Source organism: Scylla paramamosain, chromosome 4, assembly GCF_035594125.1.
Source record: "Scylla paramamosain isolate STU-SP2022 chromosome 4, ASM3559412v1, whole genome shotgun sequence".
Taxonomy (NCBI): Eukaryota; Metazoa; Arthropoda; class Malacostraca; order Decapoda; family Portunidae; genus Scylla; species Scylla paramamosain.
The window spans coordinates 27,692,027-27,716,589 of record NC_087154.1 but is presented as its reverse complement, the minus strand read 5'-3'; the positions used below and the strand labels follow the sequence as shown (position 1 = coordinate 27,716,589).

The 24,563-nt window shown below is 35.1% G+C and overlaps 1 protein-coding gene across 4 annotated transcripts in view; it reads right to left on the bottom strand.

The window, feature by feature from the left end:
• The window catches only part of LOC135099936 (coiled-coil domain-containing protein 186-like), a 40,984-nt gene extending 17,330 nt beyond the window's left edge, over positions 1-23,654 (bottom strand). The window contains exons 1-12 of one of the 4 annotated variants that reach the window (XM_064002655.1): positions 23,464-23,654; positions 15,755-15,893; positions 13,031-14,035; positions 12,239-12,329; positions 11,361-11,543; positions 9,749-9,886; positions 8,941-9,060; positions 7,134-7,269; positions 6,765-6,919; positions 5,602-5,744; positions 2,922-3,102; positions 272-388 (exon numbers count right to left, since the gene is read on the bottom strand). In XM_064002655.1, the coding sequence (XP_063858725.1) occupies positions 272-388; positions 2,922-3,102; positions 5,602-5,744; positions 6,765-6,919; positions 7,134-7,269; positions 8,941-9,060; positions 9,749-9,886; positions 11,361-11,543; positions 12,239-12,329; positions 13,031-13,791 (2,025 nt within the window). In that variant the 5' untranslated portion in view covers positions 13,792-14,035; positions 15,755-15,893; positions 23,464-23,654. The remainder of the gene's footprint in view (positions 1-271; positions 389-2,921; positions 3,103-5,601; positions 5,745-6,764; positions 6,920-7,133; positions 7,270-8,940; positions 9,061-9,748; positions 9,887-11,360; positions 11,544-12,238; positions 12,330-13,030; positions 14,036-15,754; positions 15,894-23,463) is intronic. The other 3 variants (XM_064002658.1, XM_064002657.1, XM_064002659.1) reach the window with 3 other exon arrangements.
• Positions 23,655-24,563: the final 909 nt, after the last annotated feature.

The following is a 24,563-nucleotide window of genomic DNA, read 5'->3' as shown; positions in this document are numbered from 1 at the left end:
TACTGTATCCTGTGCAACTTTTTTTCTTTTGATTTTCTTTACTTTGTATCTCTTATCACCTCATCCTTCCTTTATAGCTATACATATACATGCCTCTTTTCAGCAACAACCAGACTGATTCTTTACTTCACCCCACTACCAACTCATACCACATAACTTCTGCAATTCTCATAACATTTAACAGAATGCAATAATCTTTCCATCACTTGACAAGCAATTATAATTTACATTATAATTCTCAAGGATTTACAGCAATATGATTCATGCTTACCTTAATATTGTGTTTCTGGTTTTCTCTTGTCAACTCTGCTTTCAGTTTGCCTTTTTGTAACTTAAGTTCTTCCACTTCTGCTTTTAACTCTTCATGTTCAATTTCTGTCAACTGTGTCTGGAATGCCAAAATTTATAGTTAAAATCAAAATCAAAAGGAACTTTGAGCAAAATGGAAGAGAGGGCTGTAGTGTCAAAAGTCAGAAAAAAATACTTAGCAACTTTGCAAAAATCTGCAAAAATGAAATATAGATGAATGAAAGAAAGGTAGCACTACTAGAGTGGAAGGCAAAAAAGGTTCTAGATGCTGAAAACATAACAAAAGAGATGCATTTATGGAAAAAGATGTCCAGTATAGAAGCAAAGATGACCATTTCGTCTGCATGTCTGTTTGTCTATATTTAATTCTTGAGTTCCTGAATGGGAGACAAAAGTCTGCATTTATTATTGTCCCTACATGCTCCAATCATCTCATTCTTCTCTCTTCCCTTTTTTTCAGGTATTCTACATTTCATCATACCATTTCATTGGAACTTGTCCTTTTACACTCACCACGCCTATCATATTTATTTATAATCTTTTTACCATGTCATTTTCTGCCATTTGTTCCATGTGGCCAAAACATCTCAAGTTACTATGCTTGGTTCTCCTCAGCCACTCCACACTTTGATCCTTCATCTTTATTTGACATACCATATCTGTTATGCACACTTCCATCCTTCACATATTATATGCACTTCACACACACACACACACACACACACACACACACACACACACACACACACACACACACACACACACACACACACACACACACAAAAAAAAAAAAAAAAAAAAAAAAAAAAAAAAAAGTTATTTAGAATCTTAATTTTTTAATTTCATTCTACACATAACTCATTTGTATATTTGAGTCCTTTTTCTTTATACCATGATGCTCATCACTCTTTCTTTCACCAAACACTACATGAGATAGTCACATTCCTTTCTTGCACTGTTTTTTCTCTTGTCACTTTTCACTTCCAGTTTTACTGGTGGTCATCTCCCAGATTTTGCCCTTCCATTTCATGCATAGGTTCTCTAATCCATATCTAGCAACTTTGCAAAAATCTGCAAAAATGAAATATAGATAAGTGAAGGAAAGGTAGCACTACTAGAGTGGAAGGCAAAAAAAGGTTCTTGATGCATTTCTGGAAAAATATGTCCAGTATAGAAGCAGAGATGACTATTTTGTTTGCATGTCTGTTTGTCTATATTTGATTCCTTTGACTTCCTGAAGGGATTGGGAGGTTATCATTGTCTTTCAATGACCAACCTTGTGAACAATTTTGTTGTTCTTCATGACCTAAAACAATGGGAAGAATACAAGGTTGGTCATTGAAAGACAGTGATAACTTCCCAACCATATGGATTAGAGAGACTATAGATGAAATAGATAGGGAAAATCTGGGAGATGACCACCAGTAAAACTGGAAGAAGGTGAGAAGAGAAAAAAACAATGCATGAGAGGAAAGTGACTATCTCATGTAGTGTTTGGGGAAAGAGAGAGAAAGAGTGATGAGCATCGTGGTATAAAGAAAAAGGACTCAAATATACAAATGAGTTATGTGTAGAATGAAATGAAAAATTAAGATTCCAAATAACTAAATTTTTTTTTGTTTCCTATCCCAGTGTTGACGATCTTGAGGATGAGGTTCACATTCTTGATTTTTCCCAACCTCTAATTCTTCATCTTCAGTTACACCTTTTTCCTCTGAGATTTTCATATTTTGTTCTACTACTCCCATGCCACCTTTGGATCTACAGAAGCACAGGTGATTGCTGCTTCCATGTCAGAAACCCATGATGAAAGTGATAATTTATGGCATGGAGGTTTATGTACTACTTTCTCTTGTTATCTACTTTGTAATCACTGGTTCACCTCAACTCATCTTGTGTTGTTTAGGATAGAGATGCTGTTCAGATATGATGTGTCATCCACCTTCAGAAACTAACATACTTTATATTTCTGCCTGAAATCATGCTGAGTCTGTTGTTCAACTTGCCAAAACCTCCCCAGCCTGCTTTTCATGTAACAATATATATTTATTACATATTTATACAATTCACACACACACAAAAAAAAAAAAAAAAAAAAAAAAAAAAAAAAAAAAAAAAGACTGCTTATATGCCAAGTCTACTGTACTAAATTTGGCACCTGAGGACATTCAAACATGAGAAAACAGTCACTGACTGATGCTCTAATTTGGTGGCAGGCTGATGTAGTATGTAATATGTACATTTTAAAGTGTGGTACAATTGACTTTAAGATCTTTATATACTTAAAAAGTACTGGATTATTGATGTACAAATAACTTAAGGTCTTGATCAGAATACAAAATCAATTTACTGCATATCTGAGAATAAGAAACTAATATTTCAGTCAATCAACACATGAGATCATCAGTCAGTGAAACTTAACTATGTCTGCATATTCTTAGGTGGCAAAATTATTATGCCAGACTTTGCAGGATGGACTATAATCACATCTAATTGTAGCTTCATAATATTTATGGTTTGTTATTCATTATGAATTTCTTTTTATTAGTTTCATTTTTGCCACTTTTAAATCCTAGCTCTCTCATAATTTCTAACTTTAATGATTACTTTACCTTTGATTGAAGAGCAGAATACTGACTTTGGATCTGAACATTTTTATCTGACAGTTTCTGCGTGAAGGCCAATAACTCAGCTTCCTTTTGCCGGCAAGCAAGAAGTTCATTTTCCAGCTCATTGTTTGTGGACTGTAGCCGGTCAACCTCCTCACTGGCATGTTCTAGTTGTTCTTTTTCTCTGCAGGAAACAAGAAAGGTATGTAAACTGTTACTATGTTTTCTCAATCACACTTTCTGCCTTGATTAAATAGAGAACAACTTAGTTTTTCTCCAATCGGCAAAGGATTTGAATCAAACATTTCACTCATAAGTAAACCATACATATGCTCACAGAAACAGAAGATAGCCAAAAATAAAATATTGGCATCTGAATCTGAGTCTAGATTAGTTATTAGAATGTAAATACACAGATTAAGGGAGAGGAGTTCAGAAAATTTAATACTATGTGTTTAACCATGCAAAGAACTGAGACAAATGAACAAAGTGTGAACTAAAAATGGTTGTCAGCAATAGCAATGATGATGATGGTCATCATGATAATGGTCTAGGAAATAATAAAGAAACAAATGCAACTGGCACCTAGCCAAAAACATCTCCAATAACTTTGCTTCTTCTTTCCCTCCTTTATTTCAACCAGATGGCACCAGTGCTATCACATCTATCTCTAAAGCTGAACTCTTTACTCAAACCTTTGCTAAAAACTCTACCTTGGACGATTCAGGGTTTGTTTCTCCCTCTCCTCCACCCTCTGACTACTTCATGCTACCTATTAAAATTCTTTGCAATTATGTTTTCCATGCCCTTGTTGGCCTAAACCCTCGGAGGGCTTATGGACCTGATGGGGTCCTTCCTATTGTTTTCCAAAACTGTGCCTTCGTACTTGCACCTTACCTAGTCAAGCTCTTTCAACTCTGCCTGTTAACATCTACCTTTCTTTCTTGCTGGAAGTTTGCCTACACTCAGCCTGTTCCTAAAAAGGGTGACTGTTCTAATCCCTCAAACTACTGTTCTATTGCTTTAATTTCCTGCCTATATAAAGTTTTTGAATCTATCTTCAACAGGAAGATTCTTAAACACCTATCACTTCATAACCTTCTATCTGACCACCAGTATGGGTTCCATCACAGCCACTCTACTGGTGATCTGACTTTCTTTACTGAGTCTTGGTCATCTTTTAGAGATTTTGGTGAATCTTTTGCTGTTGCCTTAGCATATCAAAAGCTTTTGACAGTCTGGCATAAAGCTCTGATTTCCAAACCACTCTCCTATGGCTTCTATCCTTCTCTCTGTAACCTCATCTCAAGTTTCCATTCTGACTGTTCTGTTGCTGCTGTGGTAGACAGTCACTGTTCTCCTAAATCAATTAACAGTGGCATTCCTCAGGATTCTGTCCTGTTACCTACTCTCTTCCTATTATTCAACAATTATCTAAACCAAACTTCTTGTCCTATCCACTCCTATGCTGATGCTACCACCCTGCACTTTTCCACGTCTTTTTGTTGACATTCAACCCTTCAGGAAGTAAACAGGTCATGCAGGGAAGCCACAGAATGCCTGACTTCTGGTCTCTCTAAAATTTCTGATTGGGGTAGAGCAAACTTGGTATTGTTCAATGCCTCAGAAATTCAATTCTTCCATCTATCAACTCAACACAGCCTTCCAGACAACTATCCCCTCTTCCTCAATGACGCTCAACTGTCCCCCTCTTCTACGCTGAACATCCTTGATCTGTCCTTTACTTCTAAACTGGAAACTTCACATCTCATCCCTAGCTAAAATAGCTTCTCTGTAGTTAGGCATTCTGAGACACCTCCACCAGTTTTTCTCATCCTTTCCTCTAGCTGACTGTCTTCAGCCTCTTTCTCATTGCTGCAATGTTACATCTCTTGCTATCTTCTAACGCTATTTTCATGCTAAATGCTCTCCTGATCTTGCTAACTGTGTGCCTCCCCTCCTCCCATGGCCTTGGTGCACAAGACTTTCTTCTTTCACTCCTATTCTGTCCACCTCTCTAATGCAAGAGTTAACCAGTATTCTCAATCATTCATCTCTTTCTCTGGTAAACTCTGGAACTCCCTGTCTGCTTCTGTACTTTCATCTTCCTATGACTTGAACTCCAAGAGGCACTTATCCTTCAATTTTTTACTACCACTTTGGACCCTATTTGGGGACATGTATCTCGTTTTTTTTTTCATTTTTTTTTTATTGGATTTTTGTTGCCCTTGGCAACAAAATAAACCCTTGGCATTAAAATAAACAAATAAATAAATAAATAAATAAATATCCTGTGAAATCTAACTCCTCTTCCTTTCCCTATTTCCCTCCCTGCACTGTGCTTATTCTCACAGCTTTCATCACTTCTTCCCTTCTGATCTTTCTTGTTCATGTACCCTCCAACATCTATCATTTCCAATAAAGTCACAATTGCCTTACTTTTGCTGTTTACACCCAATGAGTTTTCAAAACAATCCACCCATCCTCCTTTCATAGCTTCTTTTTCTTTTCTTATTTTTACATTATTTTTTAACTTGCTCACATTCACTTGAAGACAAAATGAAATGGTAATGAAAGAACTGACACACAGTAAAATAATATCTATGATCCTTCTGGTTCAATTTAAATATTGCAAAGTTGTTTAATCAACAATGACCATAATGATGACCAGACAGCATCATACCTTGTCAGCTGCTGTTGAAGATGTGCTGAGTTTGATAACTGGTGACTGAGATCTGAGGCTTCCTGCCGTGCAGTTGTTGCTTCTGCTCTGAGGCAGGAAAATAACTTTTCCATTTCATCTTGCTCCATCTCACGTGATGCAAGCTGGGAATAAACAAATAATTATGACTAATGAAGACTGAAAGATCAGAACGGATACTTTATCCAAATTATAAATTTCATCCAGCACTTTCATAAATTGTCCTCATAACTGACACTTGTACAAGAAATTCAGTGCAGTCACAAGATTTTTATAACTGTGGAACAGACAATTATACAAAAAGTTGTCAAAATGTTTAGTAAGTTTTATTCAGCAACTTAAATTATAGCAATCTCTTTATCATGGCATTTCTAATTAAGATGGGATTATTGCTGTGATTGGCAATGCAGATAATCATGATTTTATTTATAAGCCAAAATTACCATTTCCATATATTGACAATACTTTAATAAAAGATGTACTTCTAGACTCTGTTGAAACATTTCAACAGGGAATTCAAGAATTTCATTCAGTTTTAGTTTATATTGTTCTAAACACTATAACTTGCATATAAAATATGGGGATTATTCTGAAAAGTCAAAAGAAAGGTAATTGAAAACAAATATTTGTATTTAGAGTAAAAGATTTTTTATTTGTTAAAAAATAAATGATAATGACACAAATCCTTATTTGATGATGAAGTCATCAATTATATTCACTTGCTGAGTCAAGATATGAAATTGATGTATTTAATTCTTTTACAATTTTCTTAAAATGTAATTATTATATTATTAAATCATTAACTTTCAATGAACCATATAAAAATGGTAGATACACTTCTATTTGGCATTTCTAAAATTAAATTATGTGGTTATACTTCAATCATAACATTCTTCTATGTTATATTTTATGATATCATGGAAAAGTCATTCAAACAATACACAATGAATTATACCACTACAACCACCACAACTGTACAAAATAAGACTTTGTACAATTGACTTTAGGGAAATGGCCATTTATATGGTACACATTACCTGACTATTTACATCTTTTAAGAACTGACGATATTATTATTTTTATGAAACATTTTGAGAAGAAATACAGAATATAGGGGTCATCATCTGACTCATATCATCACTCACCCTGGTTCTGAGAGATGAAGCTTCCTCCTCTAGTGCCTGATGCTTATGTTTAAGTTCCTCCAGTTCTGTTGTAATTTTGGTGAAAGCTGAGCCTCGATCTTCATTTACCTGACGCTCCATGATAAGTCGTGCCTTTTCTTCCTTTAGTTGCATGTCTGTTCAAATATGGATGTACAAATTTACATAAAATTACATAAAATGTTGTTAAAATTTTTCAGAAATATTTAGTAGCAAACAGTTCCTTGGTAACCTTGATTGAATACATGAAGATCAATTACATTTTCTATCTGCCTCCTGGTAAAATAAGCTTCCCTAAACTTTGCCTCAAAATGGCTCTCAGGATGTATGAGAAACCATACTCATGCTCACCAAGGACATTTGCTCGAGAATTTTCATCTTCCTTAGCTGCTTGCACAGTATTCTCAGCCTCCTCCTTGATGGCCCTCAGCTCCTCTTCATGTTTTGTGATCTTGGTTAAGGCACGGTCTAACTTTCCTTGACATTCCTGTTTTGAAGTTCAACATTTATATCACAGGCCACTATATAAATGGACATCAACTTATGCTCTAGTTATTCAAGGTCTCCTTAAGCATCTTTGTTGAGTTCCGATAGTGTGTACTGATACCAATATTATGCTTGATCTATGTAATTTCTTCACCAATATATATATCCATAAAAGTTGTTAATTAAAAAAATAATAAATAAATGAAATAAATAAAAATAAATAAATAAAATAAATAAATAATGAAATCAATTAATTAATAGGTAAATAGATGTATAAAGGAAGAAATAAAAAAATAATATAATACAAATGAAAATCATCCCAAGATGCTTAAAACACCATCTGGAAGTAAACATTACTTCAAAATCACCAAATCACAATAGTATACACACAGTTATAATAGACATACACACAACATTTTATACTGAATATTAAGATGGGTTATTTCAAGGAGTTTATTTCTGAGATATTACAAATAACAATTTATACACTGGCCATCCAACTTTAACGTTTTTCTTAAAATAAAAACAAATTTCTCCTCACAAAAAAGTTATCACTTTATTTCCATTCCTGACTTAAACTTTTCATATTTGTTAAAACTATTAAACTTATTCACCAATTTCTCACCATTCAATCAAGCTACCTCTCTCTGATATCTCACTTCCTCCAAGGAATGTAAGTCAAAGGAGTGGCCACAGCAGAGCCTCCACCTCTTCCTATCCAAACCCTTCCTTCTTGCCTGTTGAAGAACTATACTTTTACAAGCAACTTTTTCATACATGTGTACTCCTTTAACTTAACTTTCTGCCTAACAAATGGCCTTCATGTCCTATTAGGGTCTTCACTTCCACCCATGTATACTTTTTATATCAACTCTTCTCTCCTTCTCCCACTATAGCTATAACAATTCAGTGTGTTTCTTTTCATCCATTTCACTATTTAGCACTAATTTCACTTGTACAAATTCTGCATTTTTCATACACATTGCTTTTACCTTCACATCTTGTTGCTCCACATGCACTCTCAAATAACTAATTTCCACAGCTTGCAATCTTGACTGCTGTGGTCTACTCCAAGTCTGAATCTCTGATCCATATGTCAATATGAGCAGGAGAATGCTATTCCTTAAACCTCTCTTCATATCCATAGACAATTTCTAATTTTTATAACCTTTGTATATAATACATTTATCTTTAATAACACTCTCTCTTATTTCTGTATGTTAGCATATTTTTTTTTCCATTAGTAATCAAACTCCATTCTCTCCTCCTATAACTTGCACACCTACCCTTTAAGGTATCACAAATCTACTTCCTCTCAAAAATCATCACAACTTTTCCATGCATTCAACCTCAGTTTTCCTCCTGTATATACATTTCAGAATTGATATAACACTACCTGAAGTTTTGTTTCACTCTGCTAGTAAAAAAGTGTCATTTATGATGCCACACATGCTACCACAGCCCACCACACTATTCCATTCAGCTTTTTCACTATCAGCTTTCATTTCCCTCATTCAAGCATCCACATCATACATCACACACAGACATAACTGTACTCAACTTCTATCCAACCTTACTATTATCAGAGTAGTTATGATTGTGAAAATGAAGGAAACTCACTAATCTTTACATAAATAACAAAGAAAGAATGAAATCAACTGTAGTGACTTACCTGATGAGCTTCCATTTCAGACTTCAGCTTGGCTTGTGCCCATTTGATTTTGATGTCTTTACCATTGATTTCATCCTTCAGTCTGTCTACTTCCCTCTGATATGAGTTGTTTTTCTGCACCTGAAGGAGAACAGCAGCACTGATATCCTATTTCATAACATCATTGCCTCAAGCAATCTTCCTGTTATAATAAATAGGAAGGCAATTCCTCATTAGTAAATTTTGAAAAAAAAAAAAAAAAAAAAAAAAAAAAAAAAAAAAAAAAAAAAAAGCTAATAACTTGAAATGCTCCATCTCTGAGATGGCACTAGATGTGGCTGTACAATTCTTTACATTCCTTAGAATCCATATATCATGATATTAATCCAATAATGTGTGAGTGTCCATATTCCTACACTGCTGTGTCCTGAGATTAATTTTTAAATAAATGACAAGTTTTCATCTACAGTGAAACTTCAATAGTCACAGCATATACCTTAGTGCCTCAATCCCTTGAGCCAATCAGCCAGTCACAGTGACTTTATTATTACTTGCAGGTTCTTTTTATTGAAGCAGGACATAAGTCTTCACTAATTTTCTGTCGATAGTTCATTATACATTCACCATGATGAACTTTCTGATGTTATCTGCCTGTCTGTTTGTATTTTGTCTCTGGGCTGTCACCATCATTCGAATTGCCCATCTATCTTCACGTCACATATCCCAAATTACCACTTGCCAGACATCACTCACCAATGGTAAAGTAAAAGTTAGGCATGATCTTAGCAAAATGTAGCAGTTCTTAGACAATGAACTCTTATATTCTTACCTTTGTATCTAATGTTTGGCAAATGCGAGCGCGTTCTGATATTAGCATCTTGTTTTTGCTAAGTAAGTTTTCTCTTTCTTTTTCCATATCCTTCATCTTCTTTTCCAATGCTTCCTTTTGTTTCCTGGCTATAATGACCTGGAAAACAAAAGCAAAATAAATATTCAAATAGTGTACTATAGTAGTTACAAATATATATTTAACCCCATTTTGTAGGTACAATTTTATGGCAAAGTAGCCAGCGACTTGTTATCCATAACATGGTATGTATAATCCATATTTTACCAAAACTGTAACTACACTTTTCTGTGTGATAACCAGTGGTACACATTGGAGCACAATCCAACACACTGTACTCAAACCAGTAAGCCTAAGGAAGTAACATTACAGAAAATTATATTCAAAATTCTGGAATCAAATTGTAAAATCTAGCAATTCATATCAGTTTTTCTATTTTGACAATACCATGCTATGCATGATTTTTGCCAATGCTGTATTTCTCTCTCTCTCTCTCTCTCTCTCTCTCTCTCTCTCTCTCTCTCTCTCTCTCTCTCTCTCTCTCTCTCTCTCTCTCTCTCTCTCTCTTTCTCTCTCTAGTACCTATTTCCTCACTGTGCTCCCTTTTTCATACATATTCCCTAACCCTATCTTTCTATCTTTCTAGTGGATTTCCTCTCTTACTATAGTCATGGTCACAGGAACTGAAGGTTGTAGCACTGTGCTCTAACAACTTGCCAAATCATGCATTACATTTAAGAATACTTATCACTATTAATAACTTATTCAGATAGCATTTATTCTATTATTTGAAACTTTAAATTAACTATACTTAGCAATATTTGTCATTGCTGCCTGTATATATTATTAATAGTGATAAACATTTTTAAATTGTATTTTATGCAGTTTCAGCCACACTGTTGATGGATAGACTGCCAAAAGTTCAATGATACATCCTTCAATCCTTGTGACTTTAAGTATAGGACCCTCGATTTGTTTTACAAACTTTTATTCCTTATCCTTTCAGTATTCTTCTCAATAAAGCTAAACCACTTCAATAGACTTCTTTTCACCAATTCCAATACTCCACACTTAACTTCACTTGCACAAGAGCCTATGCTATGTCTTTCATACATACTTTCCTAACTCTCACCCTCCCATCATGTCACTCAGATAATTTTCACAATATGGAATCTTGTCTCCTGTTTGCTATGTCTAAGTCTGTCATTGATATGAGAATGCTACTCTATAAATCTTTCTTTTCCTTCACAGATACATTCCTGCTTCTCACAACTCTTGAGAGAGATCCTATAACACATTTACTTTTCATAGCTCTTTCTTATTCATCAATTCACCTCTTTTTGATGTGTGTCACTGTCAGTGATAATGTGTTACCTAGCTACCAAGTCTCCGGATAGCACACTGGAAAATATCCCAAAAATTTGTGACATGTCTTGTTATAGCATGGAGTGATGGTAACTCCCACAGATATACAAAACTCCTTTGAATATACTGAATCATAGAAAAAAAAGAAAAAAGTGTCACACAAGAAACTACTATAAGGCTAGTGTGCTGTAGCCTTGATTATGTACATTACTGCAAATTCTATCTTTACCTCGCGTTCAGATGTGGCATATTTTATCACCATTGCCTCCTTGTCTTTGTTGGCAGCTTCATATTGCTTAGTAATCCGTTCCAGCCGGGTGGTTAGGTCAGTGCGGATCTTCACATTCTCTGCCATGTAGTTTTGTTCGGCCTGTTGAAGTTTATGTTCCCAGCTGCAAGCATCAGCCTGAGCCTGATGGGAAAGCAGTGCATATTTCTATAATTCTAACTATATAATTTCTTTATGATTATGGAAGATGATACAGAGTTAAAGGTGATAATATTGTTATTAATATAATATTCTAACATTCCTCAAAATAAACTAAATTTTATGAAGCACATATTTCAGAAATAATGCAGATTTTATAAAAGTATAACAAACAGCAGGTTAAGGTACATTCCTCTATGAGTAACAGTGGAAAATGGTAATGCACATGTAATGATTATACATCTTCCACAAGAGGTTTTAAGAGAAACAAGGCATAAGAAAAATTAAACTTTTTGATCTGCATGTTGGTACCATGCAGTTCACAGAGAAAAGTTATAAAAGGTATTACACCAGTAAAGAGTGAATGACACTGCTAGATTGGGAACAAGATTTTAAGAACTGACACAGTACACAAACGGAAATGTCATTGGCTATTCATTTAAATAAATCTACTGATATAATGATCACAGAATTACTATCCATGCATACAAACATTTGTCAACTACCAACTATCTCTCCCATGTAGCAATGTTGGTAGTTTCACTGCCTCAAAGTTTAACTTGAGTGACCCAGAGAGAAGTGCACACCAAACTCTTAAATATCCACAGCAGAATATGTGACAAAGTATCATTCACAATAAGCTAAAAAAAAAAAAAAAAAAAGTTTCATGTGTATCATACTTGTGCCAGAGATTTTTCCAGGGCTTCAATCTGTACCATGTATGCCAGTGAAGAATGGTCAGCCTCAAGACAATCAACCTCATTCTCCAATCTGTAAGAATAGATGCTAATGTAATGGAGCAAAAATCATAAAAAAAGTACTAATGATGATAATGATAGAAAAAGAGGGATGGGGGGAGGGGAGAGAGCAAACACTATGTGGGAGAATGACCGAGTTGACAGAAATGAACAAAAATTAAGTACTGTATAAAGACAGTAATGTTGATTAAGAGACTTCTTTCACTGCTATCCATGAACGGAGTTCCAAGAAGCAGCATCACAATGAGATAAAGAAGAAAATCTGGAAAATAGCAAATCTTCATTACAATAAAAGAGAAAGATGGTTGCAGCAGAGTAACTATGATATGCTACAATAGGTTTCATGTAATCATAAATATACTATGCAGATAATGAATATTGCCAAATTCTCAGTTATGCACATATTTCAGAAAGAATGAGTTTTAAAATATTATAAACCATATATTTTTGAGCTGATATGTTAAATATTATAAACCACATATTTTTGAGCTGATAATGAATGACATGAGACATGATTGGTGTTTGAACCGTGTACGAGTACAGCTAATTCTTTAATTATTTTTATATTCAAAATGAAATCTCTCCTGTTTCTGAATACTGGATAAAAATATCAGCAATAAAACAAAAGATGCCTGCATGTTTGAAGGTAAGAGGAGATAAAACTAATATAAACATATTCAAGAATAAAAATTCATTCTTTGTTAGGAGTTTTACCTTGCTTTTTCCTTTTTGAGCCAGTCACACTCATTCAGTAGGTCAGACACCATCCTCATCAGATTTTCTTTTGGTGTGGATGAAAAGTCTACCCTGCCCACCTCTACATCTGAACTAGGGCTGCATAATGCAGATGTAGCTGAGAGAAGTGTGCTGATTTCATTTTGAAACTGGTTTGAGTTTGATTGTTCCTTAGCTTTGATCTTCATTAATGTTTCTTGAGTTTCTTCCTCTTCTAACTTTACAGGAACCTGTTGTGTTTCATCCTCATTCTCCCCTTTGTGTTCTGGTGGCTCAGGCATTTTTACAGGCTGAGATGGAATGTTTTCTAGATCACTGTCTACAGTGTGTGCCAAGACCAATTCCATGTCATGGTTTGTGTCCTGACCTTTTTCTGTATGTAAGGAAAATTCTATAACACTATCATCCTGAAGTATAGTAGTTCCAAGTGGATTGAGGGATTCATTTCCATAACTTAAGGAACATTCATCCCCATAATTATCTTCACTGTTCAGTACCACTTCATCTTTGTTATGCATGGAAGAATTGTTTTCATCAATCACATCTGAGCTGCCTCTAAATGAAGTTTTTTGGGCACTACTGTCACTTATTTCTATGGAATGTCTAGTTTCATTGATTGGACAATCTGAATTTGCAATTATTTTTCTTGAAATGATTGAAGAGGAACCTAGAGACTCTTCTAGTTGAAGCTGCTGAGAAGTAAGCTGCTCCGAGGAGCAGGAAGATTGGTTTATATCCATCTGGTGAAAGAATTAACAAAAAGAACTTTGAGAATGAAACTGTTCATTCATCACCATGGCATCAGCTGGCTCATTTGACCAACACTGATGAATAAGAACACTTTTGTAACTTAAACTTGTAAGTCTGTGAATACTACTCAAGTTTTTGAGGTAATGCTTCCCACACCAGCCATTAGTTTCCTCATTTTCTGACGATTCCTCCATTTTGTTGTAGCTTTATCCTTATGTGATGAGATCCATCATTCTGCAAAACAAATATATTTATCATGTACTGGTCAAAAGGCATTAAATTACAAATACTTATTTCATATACCAACATATAGTAATTGTAAAGTAGATGTAAATGAATGAATGAATAAATAAATAATTTACAGTATAAATATACAGATATGTACATCAGATTAGTGACTGAAAAGTTACATGACAGTATAAAAGTATTTTGTACTGACATTAATACATTATGCAAAATTTGTACTGTGTGGAAAAGTATTTAAATTTCAACACAAATGCATGTGTGAGGCAAAGATGTTAAATCTGTTATGATATGGTTATTAAAAAACGAAACCAAGATTAGTTTGGTATGAGTGAAGAACACCACAGGTGATGAAGTTGCATGTCCAATACTATTCTGTTTGTTTTATGACTTGGGAATGGAAAGTAAAAGTTTATTACTGTTTGATGCAGAAAAAAAAAAAAAAAAGCAAATGAAATTTTACAAAAAAAAGGCACATGAAATGTGAACAATTGTAATGGTCTTCAATATGAATGAATGAACTCATTAATATATCTTACAGATGCACAAAGAGTAAGGGCCAGGTGACAGAGGCTGTAGCTATATGATATGACTGAAAGCAAACAAGCTGTGAATTACACTAATGGAAGTTCAGTTCCCACGAATTCCCTATAAGGCTACAATTTTGCTAAATTTATCTGGGTTTCCAGGTAACTCACACATCTTAAATATCAATTTTCTAAATGGAGGATCCTCACTGCTGCCACATTTCACATTCTAGGACACGAGAGAGCTTTAAGAGAAGATTAGACAAGTTTATGGATGGGGATAATAGATGGGAATAGGTAGGTATATTTCATACAGGGACTGCCACGTGTAAGCCTGGTCGCTTCTTGCAGCTTCCCTTATTTCTTGTGTTCTTATGTTCTTATTATGCCACATTTTGAAATACTGTCATGAGAGAGAGCAGCTGGAGATCAAACCCTAACAGGATTCCTTACCAATCAAACCATAAGGTTTTGTCATGTACTGCCCTGCCACTATGAAAAATTTCTAAACAAGCCAATAGCTCTTGCTAGGCAGTGCTTTTGTGGTCAGTGCTTGGATGTGGTGACCCCAAGGACCCAAATTTGAGTCCTGCTGGAAACCAGCAAATTTTCAAGCAATTGGCAAATGGCTAAAGAATGCCCACCTGGTTTCTATCAACTCCATTTTTTATGGCAAGTGCACTGGAGAGGTCTGGAAAGTGGTATGAGCCAGCAAAAATCTACCTTCATCACTCCTGGCAGGGGGCTGATCAACTAAGCCTTCACAAAAAAAATATGAAGCTAACCACCTAAGCTTCTAAAAGGAAGCATATAAGGGTTGCAGCAAGACTTGCTTACTAGTACTACATAAATGCCATGAAAAAAAAAAAAAAAAAAAAAAAAAAAAAAAAAAAAAAAAAATTGCATGAAGAGGAATGATTTGCTTAGGAAATATATGGGAGGTTTACCATTGCTAACATGAAAGTGACGAAAGTATATGGTGCTTGACTTGGGAAATGAAATGAGCTGTGAGTGCTGGGAACAGTGAAATGCATTATTCCAAGATGGCTTGATGACTTCAAAAGAAATGGTGTGATATTATGAAAAGATATACAAAAGCAAGGAAGGTGCTACAAATGCAGAAGGATAACTTGTTACAAAATCTACACATAAATTCATAAACTACCTAATTAATGTTGCTTACCTGAAAACAGAAACTCGCAGAACAGAGACATGCATCTGTCTCTCTCTTAAGTACAAGAACAGGACTTGCAGTGGCTCTGTATACCGATGCACCATGAAAGGGGCACGTCAGTGTGGTATGAAGAATCACATACACAGCACTGAAAAATGACATTTCTAAATTTTTTTGGTTTCTCATGAACTGTAAATAACATGGATAATGTCAGGCATGTATCTAGAATATTAATGCTGAGTTACACATGACTGAATTTTGTAAGACTGAAAACAGTAATATAGTAAATGAAAACAGGATGCAAAACTTCTACTCACTAGTCATAATACATTCTAAAACCCTTAAAATTCAGGAATGTAGAATCCTTGTGGGAGAGAAAGAAAAAAAAATCATCAGACCTTGACTTCCGGTAATATTCTACAAAAGTTTCTGGATAACATGACAAATGCTCTGTCTTATTCAACTACAGTAGGTAATCTCTTGTTTATCTGTCATTCTATTTTCTTTTGTGTGACATTATCTGGTGATAGCAATTCAGCTGTATTAAAACATTATCTGTCCTTAAGATACATTATTCCAAGAAAATTAATGTGTTTATTTTGGAGCAAGATGCACTGCACATATATCCTTATGCCACATTTGTCCATACTTAATCTATATACCTAGTCTATCCTAATCTGTTACAGCCCTGTAGTACAGTAGGCTAACCCAGCCTTAATGTTTTTAATATTGTTACTGTTCTACCCCTTATTATTATTATTATTATTATTATTATTATTATTATTATTATTATCAACATCATCATTATCATTACCTGAACCTACTGCTCTCATAATTTTCATTGGTTATTACTGGGTTTATGAATGCTGGATGTGCCTAAGGGGTAATGATACATTATCCAGCTATCAACGTTATCTAGCAAAGCCTTGACTGCTATGTGCCAGATAATCATGAGATTACTACATATACAGAAGATTATGAGAGTCCCTACAAGTGTTGTCATTCTGTTATGATATGAACCTAATGTCTTCCATTGACCTGCCTTTTTTATGTCGATTTGGTGGGAGCCAGCAAATAACATCAATATGAATAAACTAAACTCCAACATAACACTGACCATTGTTTTTTTTTTTTAACCAGTGTGTGTGTGTGTGTGTGTGTGTGTGTGTGTGTGTGTGTGTGTGTGTGTGTGTGTGTGTGTGTGTGTGTGTGTGTGTGTGTGTGTGTGTGTGTGTGAGAGAGAGAGAGAGAGAGAGAGAGAGAGAGAGAGAGAGAGAGAGAGAGAGAGAGAGAGAGAGAGAGAGAGAGAGAGAGAGAGAGAGAGAGAGAGAGAGAGAGAGAGAGAGAGATGGGGGGGGATGGGAGGCAGGGCAGATAGTTGGTTATGACTTCACTGCATCATCGGTGCCTCTCATCAAAAAACAGGGTGGCACTGGTCCAGCCAAACATGATTTAAATGCCCACTGCAAATTCATCTATTATTTTCAAGTGTATTTGTTTCTGATGCCATCCTGTCAGCTTCACAATTTTGGCCAATAAGCTAAACAGTGTTATGAAAGTGTAAATGGCATTAGGAATACATAAAGAGGAGTAGGCTGAATCCTGCAAAGACAACTGAAATGCTAAATAAAAAACAAGTTCCTAATATTCCTATGATTTAGAGAAAACCATGATAATCTTATTGTATTTCACAGCTATTTGTTACAGAATTTGATAAAACTGTTTAGAAAAACTAAAGTCATATTTAATCAGTACGTAAATTTGTTATCCATGCATTTAATGTGTTTTATTCAATTATATTGAAACCAAGAAGCTTAACATACTGCTGTCAACTAGAATTGGATGTGTAAATGTATAAAATGAAATATGAGAGCAAAACAGAAAGTTCATACTAAGTAACTTGACAGGGAACACTGGTCTGTTTTGTTGTGAAATTACCCCCCTCAATATACGTACAGCAGACAGAAACATGATAGAGACCCTCTGCAAAATTATAGGCTGTTAGTAGCTCTGAATTTGGCAACACAAATACTGCTGACACACTTTATATACTACTGCATTTGATGGTCCAAATAGCATAATAAATGACCAATTTAAACACTCACAATTCCAAGATCAACAGGATGTACACTATTCAAGTAAAAAAAATCAGCTGCATTTCTTTTGTTTGGCATAGTTTGGTCTGTAAGATTGCTTGACAGATCAGTGATAAGGAGGAGAGAGGGACACAACAGTGCACCCAATCTGCTTCCCTCTTACCTTGCTCCTATGCCACAGCAGTTAAGACAACAGTTTTGTATAAATTCCTTTTCTCTTCTATATCACTTTCTATGTAAAATGCAAAAACCTGAAAGCAGCAGCATATTCAGTAAAGTTTATGGACAAGAGTATTTTTTTTTTTATTTTACAATTGTCTTTGTAATTGCTGTAAATATTAATTATGGTCAATATTTATAGATATTATCAGTAAATGGGTGCATAAACTTTAAAATTTTACTTGCTGACTCATACTTGCCAAAATTACTTATTTTTTATCCTACTAAGTTTTTGAAGATTATATAATAGCTCTAGAATGAATTAATATAGCCAGGTCTATATAATGCATGGAGGAGGTTCTGCCAATGCCATGCATGAGACACAATTTGCATTTTTTATTGAAAGCAACAGAACAAATTATGGTTCTGACCTGAATGAGACAGGTCTCTCAAAATTAAGATAAAATATTTCCAGACTACCAACAACATTAAACCATTTTTAATGCACATACAGTGGAACCTTGGTTACCAAACGTCTCCCTTTCTGAATAACTCGGTTTTCGAACAAAAATTTTAACGCATAATTGCTTTGGTAGCTATACCATAATTCAGCTTTCGAATAAAGTTACTTGATTTTGAGTACTACAAGATGTAGCAAAAGCTTCCATTTACTACTTATTTATAGTTTCTATAAATATTTCCTTTGTTTTCATGTATTTGGAGGAGAGACACAGAGGGTAAGACAGTAATTCAATCTTTGAAATAAGTTAAATGTGATCCCATTGAAGAACCTTGATGTAAGCAAACAAGGTTTGGCGCTCAGGAATAATCCCAAGCCTCCTGTGGCTCTCTCTATGACCCACAATGCCATCACTACTGCACAACTGCATTTATCCCAGTAGCTTTTCCCAGCAGCAAGATGTCTAAGTGTTATGGTCACTATTTTGGCTGTGAGTGGGTTGCTCCTCTCTGTGTCAATCTGTAAGGCTTCCCTCACTTGATTGGTGACAAAGAGAATGCCTGCATGGTCTAAACAGTATCTTTTGATGAGTTCTGTGTCACCTGGTTCACTCAATACATTCTTTCTGAGTAAAAAAATTTCTAAACTGTAGATGTTGTGGAGTGGCCATCTTAGCAGTGGTAGCATCGGTCATTACCTGCTAAGACATGGTGGATGGGTGTCTGAGAATGGATTAATCTATTTCATATTGATTCCTATGAGGAAAATAATTTTGGTTTTCAAACATTTTGATTTCAAGTGGCATTCAGGAATTAATTAAGTTCGAAAACTGAGGTTCCACTGTAATTAAGGGTAACACATATAGAGGAGCTTAATAAAAGATCAAAAGGTTTGTGAATAAAAAGCATTACAGTAACAACCATTAAAAAAGTCACGCTTAGCCACAGTTTACACACAGCTGATGAACACACACTGTTAATATCACTTGGCATCACCTATGTATATTCTATACCCCTGACTAAATCACTTCCTCATAAACTTAAGATATGGGTGGACACCATTAAATGTTAATACTAACAATGGATTACCAGTGCAATACAGAAACAATCATTAAAAAAACTTTGCTGAATCACTGTTTACACAAATAGCTGATGAACACTAACTGTTTATATCACCTATATTTCATATCTTCCCCAGATGGTGTTTATACACTCAATATGTTATATGGGCACAAAACTATGGCCTTTACTAAATGCAAATGATAAATAATAGTTTTCTAATGGTGTAAGCAAGGGTGAGCACACTACTGAAGATCATGAGTGAGAATTATGATACCCCCTGCTGTAATGAGGTATGCAACACAAAAAAAAAAAAAATAAATAAAAAAATAAAAAAAATAAATAAATAAAATAAATACAATAAAATAAATAAATAAATAAAAAAATATAAAAAATAAATAAATAAAATAAAATAAAATAAAATAAATAAATATATAAATAAAAAAGAATGAATAAATAAATAAAATAAATAAATAAGTAAATAAATAAAATAGATAAATAAATTAATAAATAAATAAATAAAAATAATAACATTTGAAAGTCCCACTCCCTATCCAGTTGTGTCTGTATTTACCTCACTCCAGCCCTCAGCTTAAGTGAGGCAAATGCCTCAAAACTGATTCACCATAATCCTTCCCACTGATTGAACATGGTGCCTTTCTCCAGTATGGAACACCTTACCATACAGTCTATGAGTGAAAAAGGTTAAATTTTTGTTAGATTCCAACTTTATGAACTTGTCTTTTGGGCTTTCAGAATGTGTTGGTTACCTTGTAAAAGACTGAGTTGACTATTTGATGTATGTGACAGTTCAATTTTGATCCAAGTGTTGTTTATCTCACTTCAGCAAAGAGTGCCACAATTGGGATGTTCACGATGGTCTGGAAAACTGCCAGATCCACCAGCCGATTTAATTTTACACAAAAAATTTGGTATGCTGGAAAAATCTTTACATCATTTGTGTGTTATTAAGTCAACTAATAAAATGTTAGGAATGTTTTTAGTCACCATCATTCAGTAAAGATATGGCAAAATGAGGTAAAAACTGCACGCATTATCTTTTAGGATGTAGCATCACCTTAGGATGAATGCTATTTTTTTCCTCTGTATAAGTTTACTTTGTTCATTTAAGGTATACAATTGACATACAACTATATAAATTTGGGCACATATGAAAGAAACAACATGCCAAGTCTTAACAAGACACTGATAAAGATTATTTGTTGACATCATATCACCCAGTTTCCTGAGTTGCTGCTTGTCTGTTTATAATGTCTCCCAACATCTCTGAGTTGCTGCTTTCTTCTTTGAAAATACAAGCCATCCTTTCACACCTTGGTTCTTCTTTTGTGATATATTTGTGTAATCAACCACAGCACATGTACAGACCAGAGTTTCACAGCAGCAGTGCAAACCGCTTTTTTTCGGTGTTTTGGAGAAGACGGTGTGTTTGATATCTGCTGGGCCTTTCTTCTCTGCATGGTTTAGGCCAGGGGTGTCAAACTCAAATCCTTTCAAGGGCCAATTATGCACTTGGTTATGGTCTTGAGAGCCATCAAAGATTTGGTAATTACTTATGGGCAAGACTGAAGACTACAACTCATTTTGCTGGTTATTCTGGTTTACCAAAAATACATTACTTGGGTTCATCTGAACTTACACATGTAAAGTTGGTACAAGGTTTAACAGACGTACAGGCCTCCACCCCTTGCTTGTCATGTCTAGTACATGTGAAAAGGTTCGGGCGACTCATGCGTTCAGATACCAGCATTGACTTCGAATTCAGACGGATTCATTATGTTCATTTGTTAAAAGTTGTAATAAAAGTGTTAGTGCTAGCAATTATAATATGGAATAAATCATTGTCATTTGAATGAAAGATTGAATGGTAAAAGTTATTATGTCTCGTCTTAACAGTTTAGTTACATTTTCTCAAGTTATAACAATTATAGTAACTCTAGTTGAAAAATCTTGTCACCTCATGGGCCACTTAAGACCATCCTGCGGGCCGCATTTGGCCTGTGGGCCATGAGTTTGACACCCCCGGTTTAGGCCATCACAGTATCCCAGCATCACAAATAATACTTGCTTGATTCTTTTTGGGATTTGCCACATAAAACATTAGTCCATGTAGAACCCAGTGAAAAATGATTTAAACTAGTAATTATAAAGCAGGAGATTAGAAATAAATGTGAAAACAGTGAGAGCTTAGTTGCAAGTACTTAGCTTATAATAACTGTTCTGTAGAGTGCATCACCAGATCCCATGGATATTGTTAACATAAACAATTAGGATTAATGTTTTGTAGGATGTAGGTATGACACATCAAGATATATAACAAGAGGCAATTTTAGAAAGTGCATCTCCAAAGAAATGTGGGAGCGCATACTGAGTCCTACATTAAAACACTTGGCGAACACCGGCAAGTGGCCAAATTGCACAGGTACCAAGCATGGGATCACTGTGGGTGGCAGAGGGGCCAGCGACCCACTTTCTCCCATTGCACTAGTATTACCCTATCTGATGTTACAGACTCATCTGCAGCTTGTTGTGACATATCCTGTTATAGTGTGACTTGGAGGCAAAATGTTTGTAAGACCTGCGTTAGTATATTGAATATTAGCAGTGACCTAACTGTACAATGATGTAAACCTATCTTGTGAGGTAAATGAAGAAATATTAATATTTTGTGAAGGAGGTGCAGCAGTGATAACTCATTACTAATGCCTCTGATATGCAGGCTTACCAAATGAACCAAGTCTAACTGGGGAATGGCGACCAATTTTCTTACTTGAAATGAGTACAATTTCTATTTTTTCTAACCTAACACTATCAGTGAGGCTCTATCCTTTCAATACTGCAGGTGATTTCTTATTTAACCTATCCTCAGTTAATGTCAATAAGGGCTTCACTGGCTTCACCTACCTCAACCATCCTTGAAGAGTATTTCTGAATTCACATTACTAGCTGACAGCAAAGTGTCTTAGCTCCAATATAGTGATATAAATTGCAGATTTATATGTATATACAAAGCTTCTAGTTTTACCAAATAATTTTATGGTGCTGAAGCATTCCCCTTTCAAGTGCTTTTGTTATAATTTCCTGTCCCAATATATTTGAAAACTTATACACTGCAAATTAAAAAGGACTGGAAAGGATTATGTCATAACAGCACAATAAATTAAAGCACAGGGCTACACTTTATTTGGCTCAAAATTCTTCAAGATACTAACAACTAGCATTCCAATATTAACAAATTGATGGAGTGTCTGGAAGGATATTAATCAATGTCACTGACCTGCAGGCTTCATGGTGACCTCTGCATGTAATCATGTTTATTGGTAAGTATTCCACAATAGATTAAGGTAAATATTATGTGGAAGCTGGCACTAGCATCACAACTGTCTGTTGGACCCACTCCACGTAGCAACCATTCCATACATACTGTACCTTATTGACAGAGCCAAACATGACGTAACAACACCTAACCTGACATACTAACCACTAGTCCCAGCTACAGTCACAAATGTTTATACATTAGGAAAGGGAGGGTGTATCTTCCTGCACTAAGAATTATCTATGTAATGAAACTTCTATTGACTTCTGGAAATGAACAACTACAAAACACACAGTTCTTAAAAAAATAAAGAAAGAAAGAGAGAAAAATAAATAAGACAAAAGGAAAGCTGCTTCCCCTTTGGAGCCATCCAGCTCCTGCTGAATAATATTCCAGATTCAAATTTTTTTTTACAATCTTTCATATCAGTGGTTTGTGTTGAGCTCACCCACACACTGGGCAGCACAGGGAAGAGGTGGTGACCCCTGCTAGCCACTCACCTGCAATACTGAGGGACTTAAAACATACCTCACACAGATCAATTCTAATCCAAACAAGCGAACCTGATCTAAGAACCAAAACAGAATCAAAACACAATCACAACCTACACTTCCTCGTCTTAGTGGCTTCCCTTGCTCTGTGTCGGTTCTTATGTCTTATTGTTGCTTTCCTCCCTCTCGTTTATTCCCTCGCTTACTGTGCACAGCTATTCCCCGTGTGCTGCTTGCACGGGTGACCTGCACCGCTGCACCACCACCACCACACGTCACCAGCTGTCACTATTACCAGCACTGCGCCACTCATTCCGGCTCACGTAATGGATAACTTGTGTACGAACCTTCATTCATACCCAAAATAATTCCCTGATTCTAGTAAATTTACAAGATAATTTAACAAAAATGCATGATTATTAAATAGGAAATTAAGATATGCCTGAAGGTTATTTTTAATAAGATGATAACTTCTTAACATAAATGCCTTTTATGTAGTTTTCTGCTGGCCAGAACTACTGATCCCTAACTATAGTATTTCAAACTCACGATGACCCACCAGGTGTTGTCCGCCTTATTGCCACATATTGAACCAAACATTCACTATAAACTGGTAACTGTCCACTAACCAGGGTATATTAGCATGAAATGTTCTAAATACCTTTTGATTTTTGCATTAGATAGTAAGTGATATGAATAATTGTTATATATATAAAGAAAAGAAGATACTTCATGAAAAAATGTGGCATATCAGGTCAGTTGACGTTGCCACCTGCTCCCGACCCAGAATCAGAAACATATCAGGAAAAATAAATATCAGAGTTTCATTCTCTCTTATAAGCACGTGTGGGTGTCTTGATTCTTATAACAAAGTCATACATGCAAATAAAGAGAACGGTTGTCTCCGTTTTCTGAGGGGGTGGGTTAGATTTGGCACCGCCGCTCCTTGAAGCGACCAACACCTCGTGGGTCATCGTGAGTTTGAAATACTTTTTTATTATATATAAAGTGTTTTAGACTTCACTGGCGACGGCCTTCTGCAAACAAAACTCATGCATATATTTGTATTTGCTTGTTTGCATTATTACTGAATTGAATCAAGATTAATATGTCCCACTTTTAAATGAAATCATCACCTTTTTCTTAAATTTGTCATTTGCACACCACTTAGTTTGGTAATGTATTTCACTGATCTACACACAGTATGGCCCTTTTAG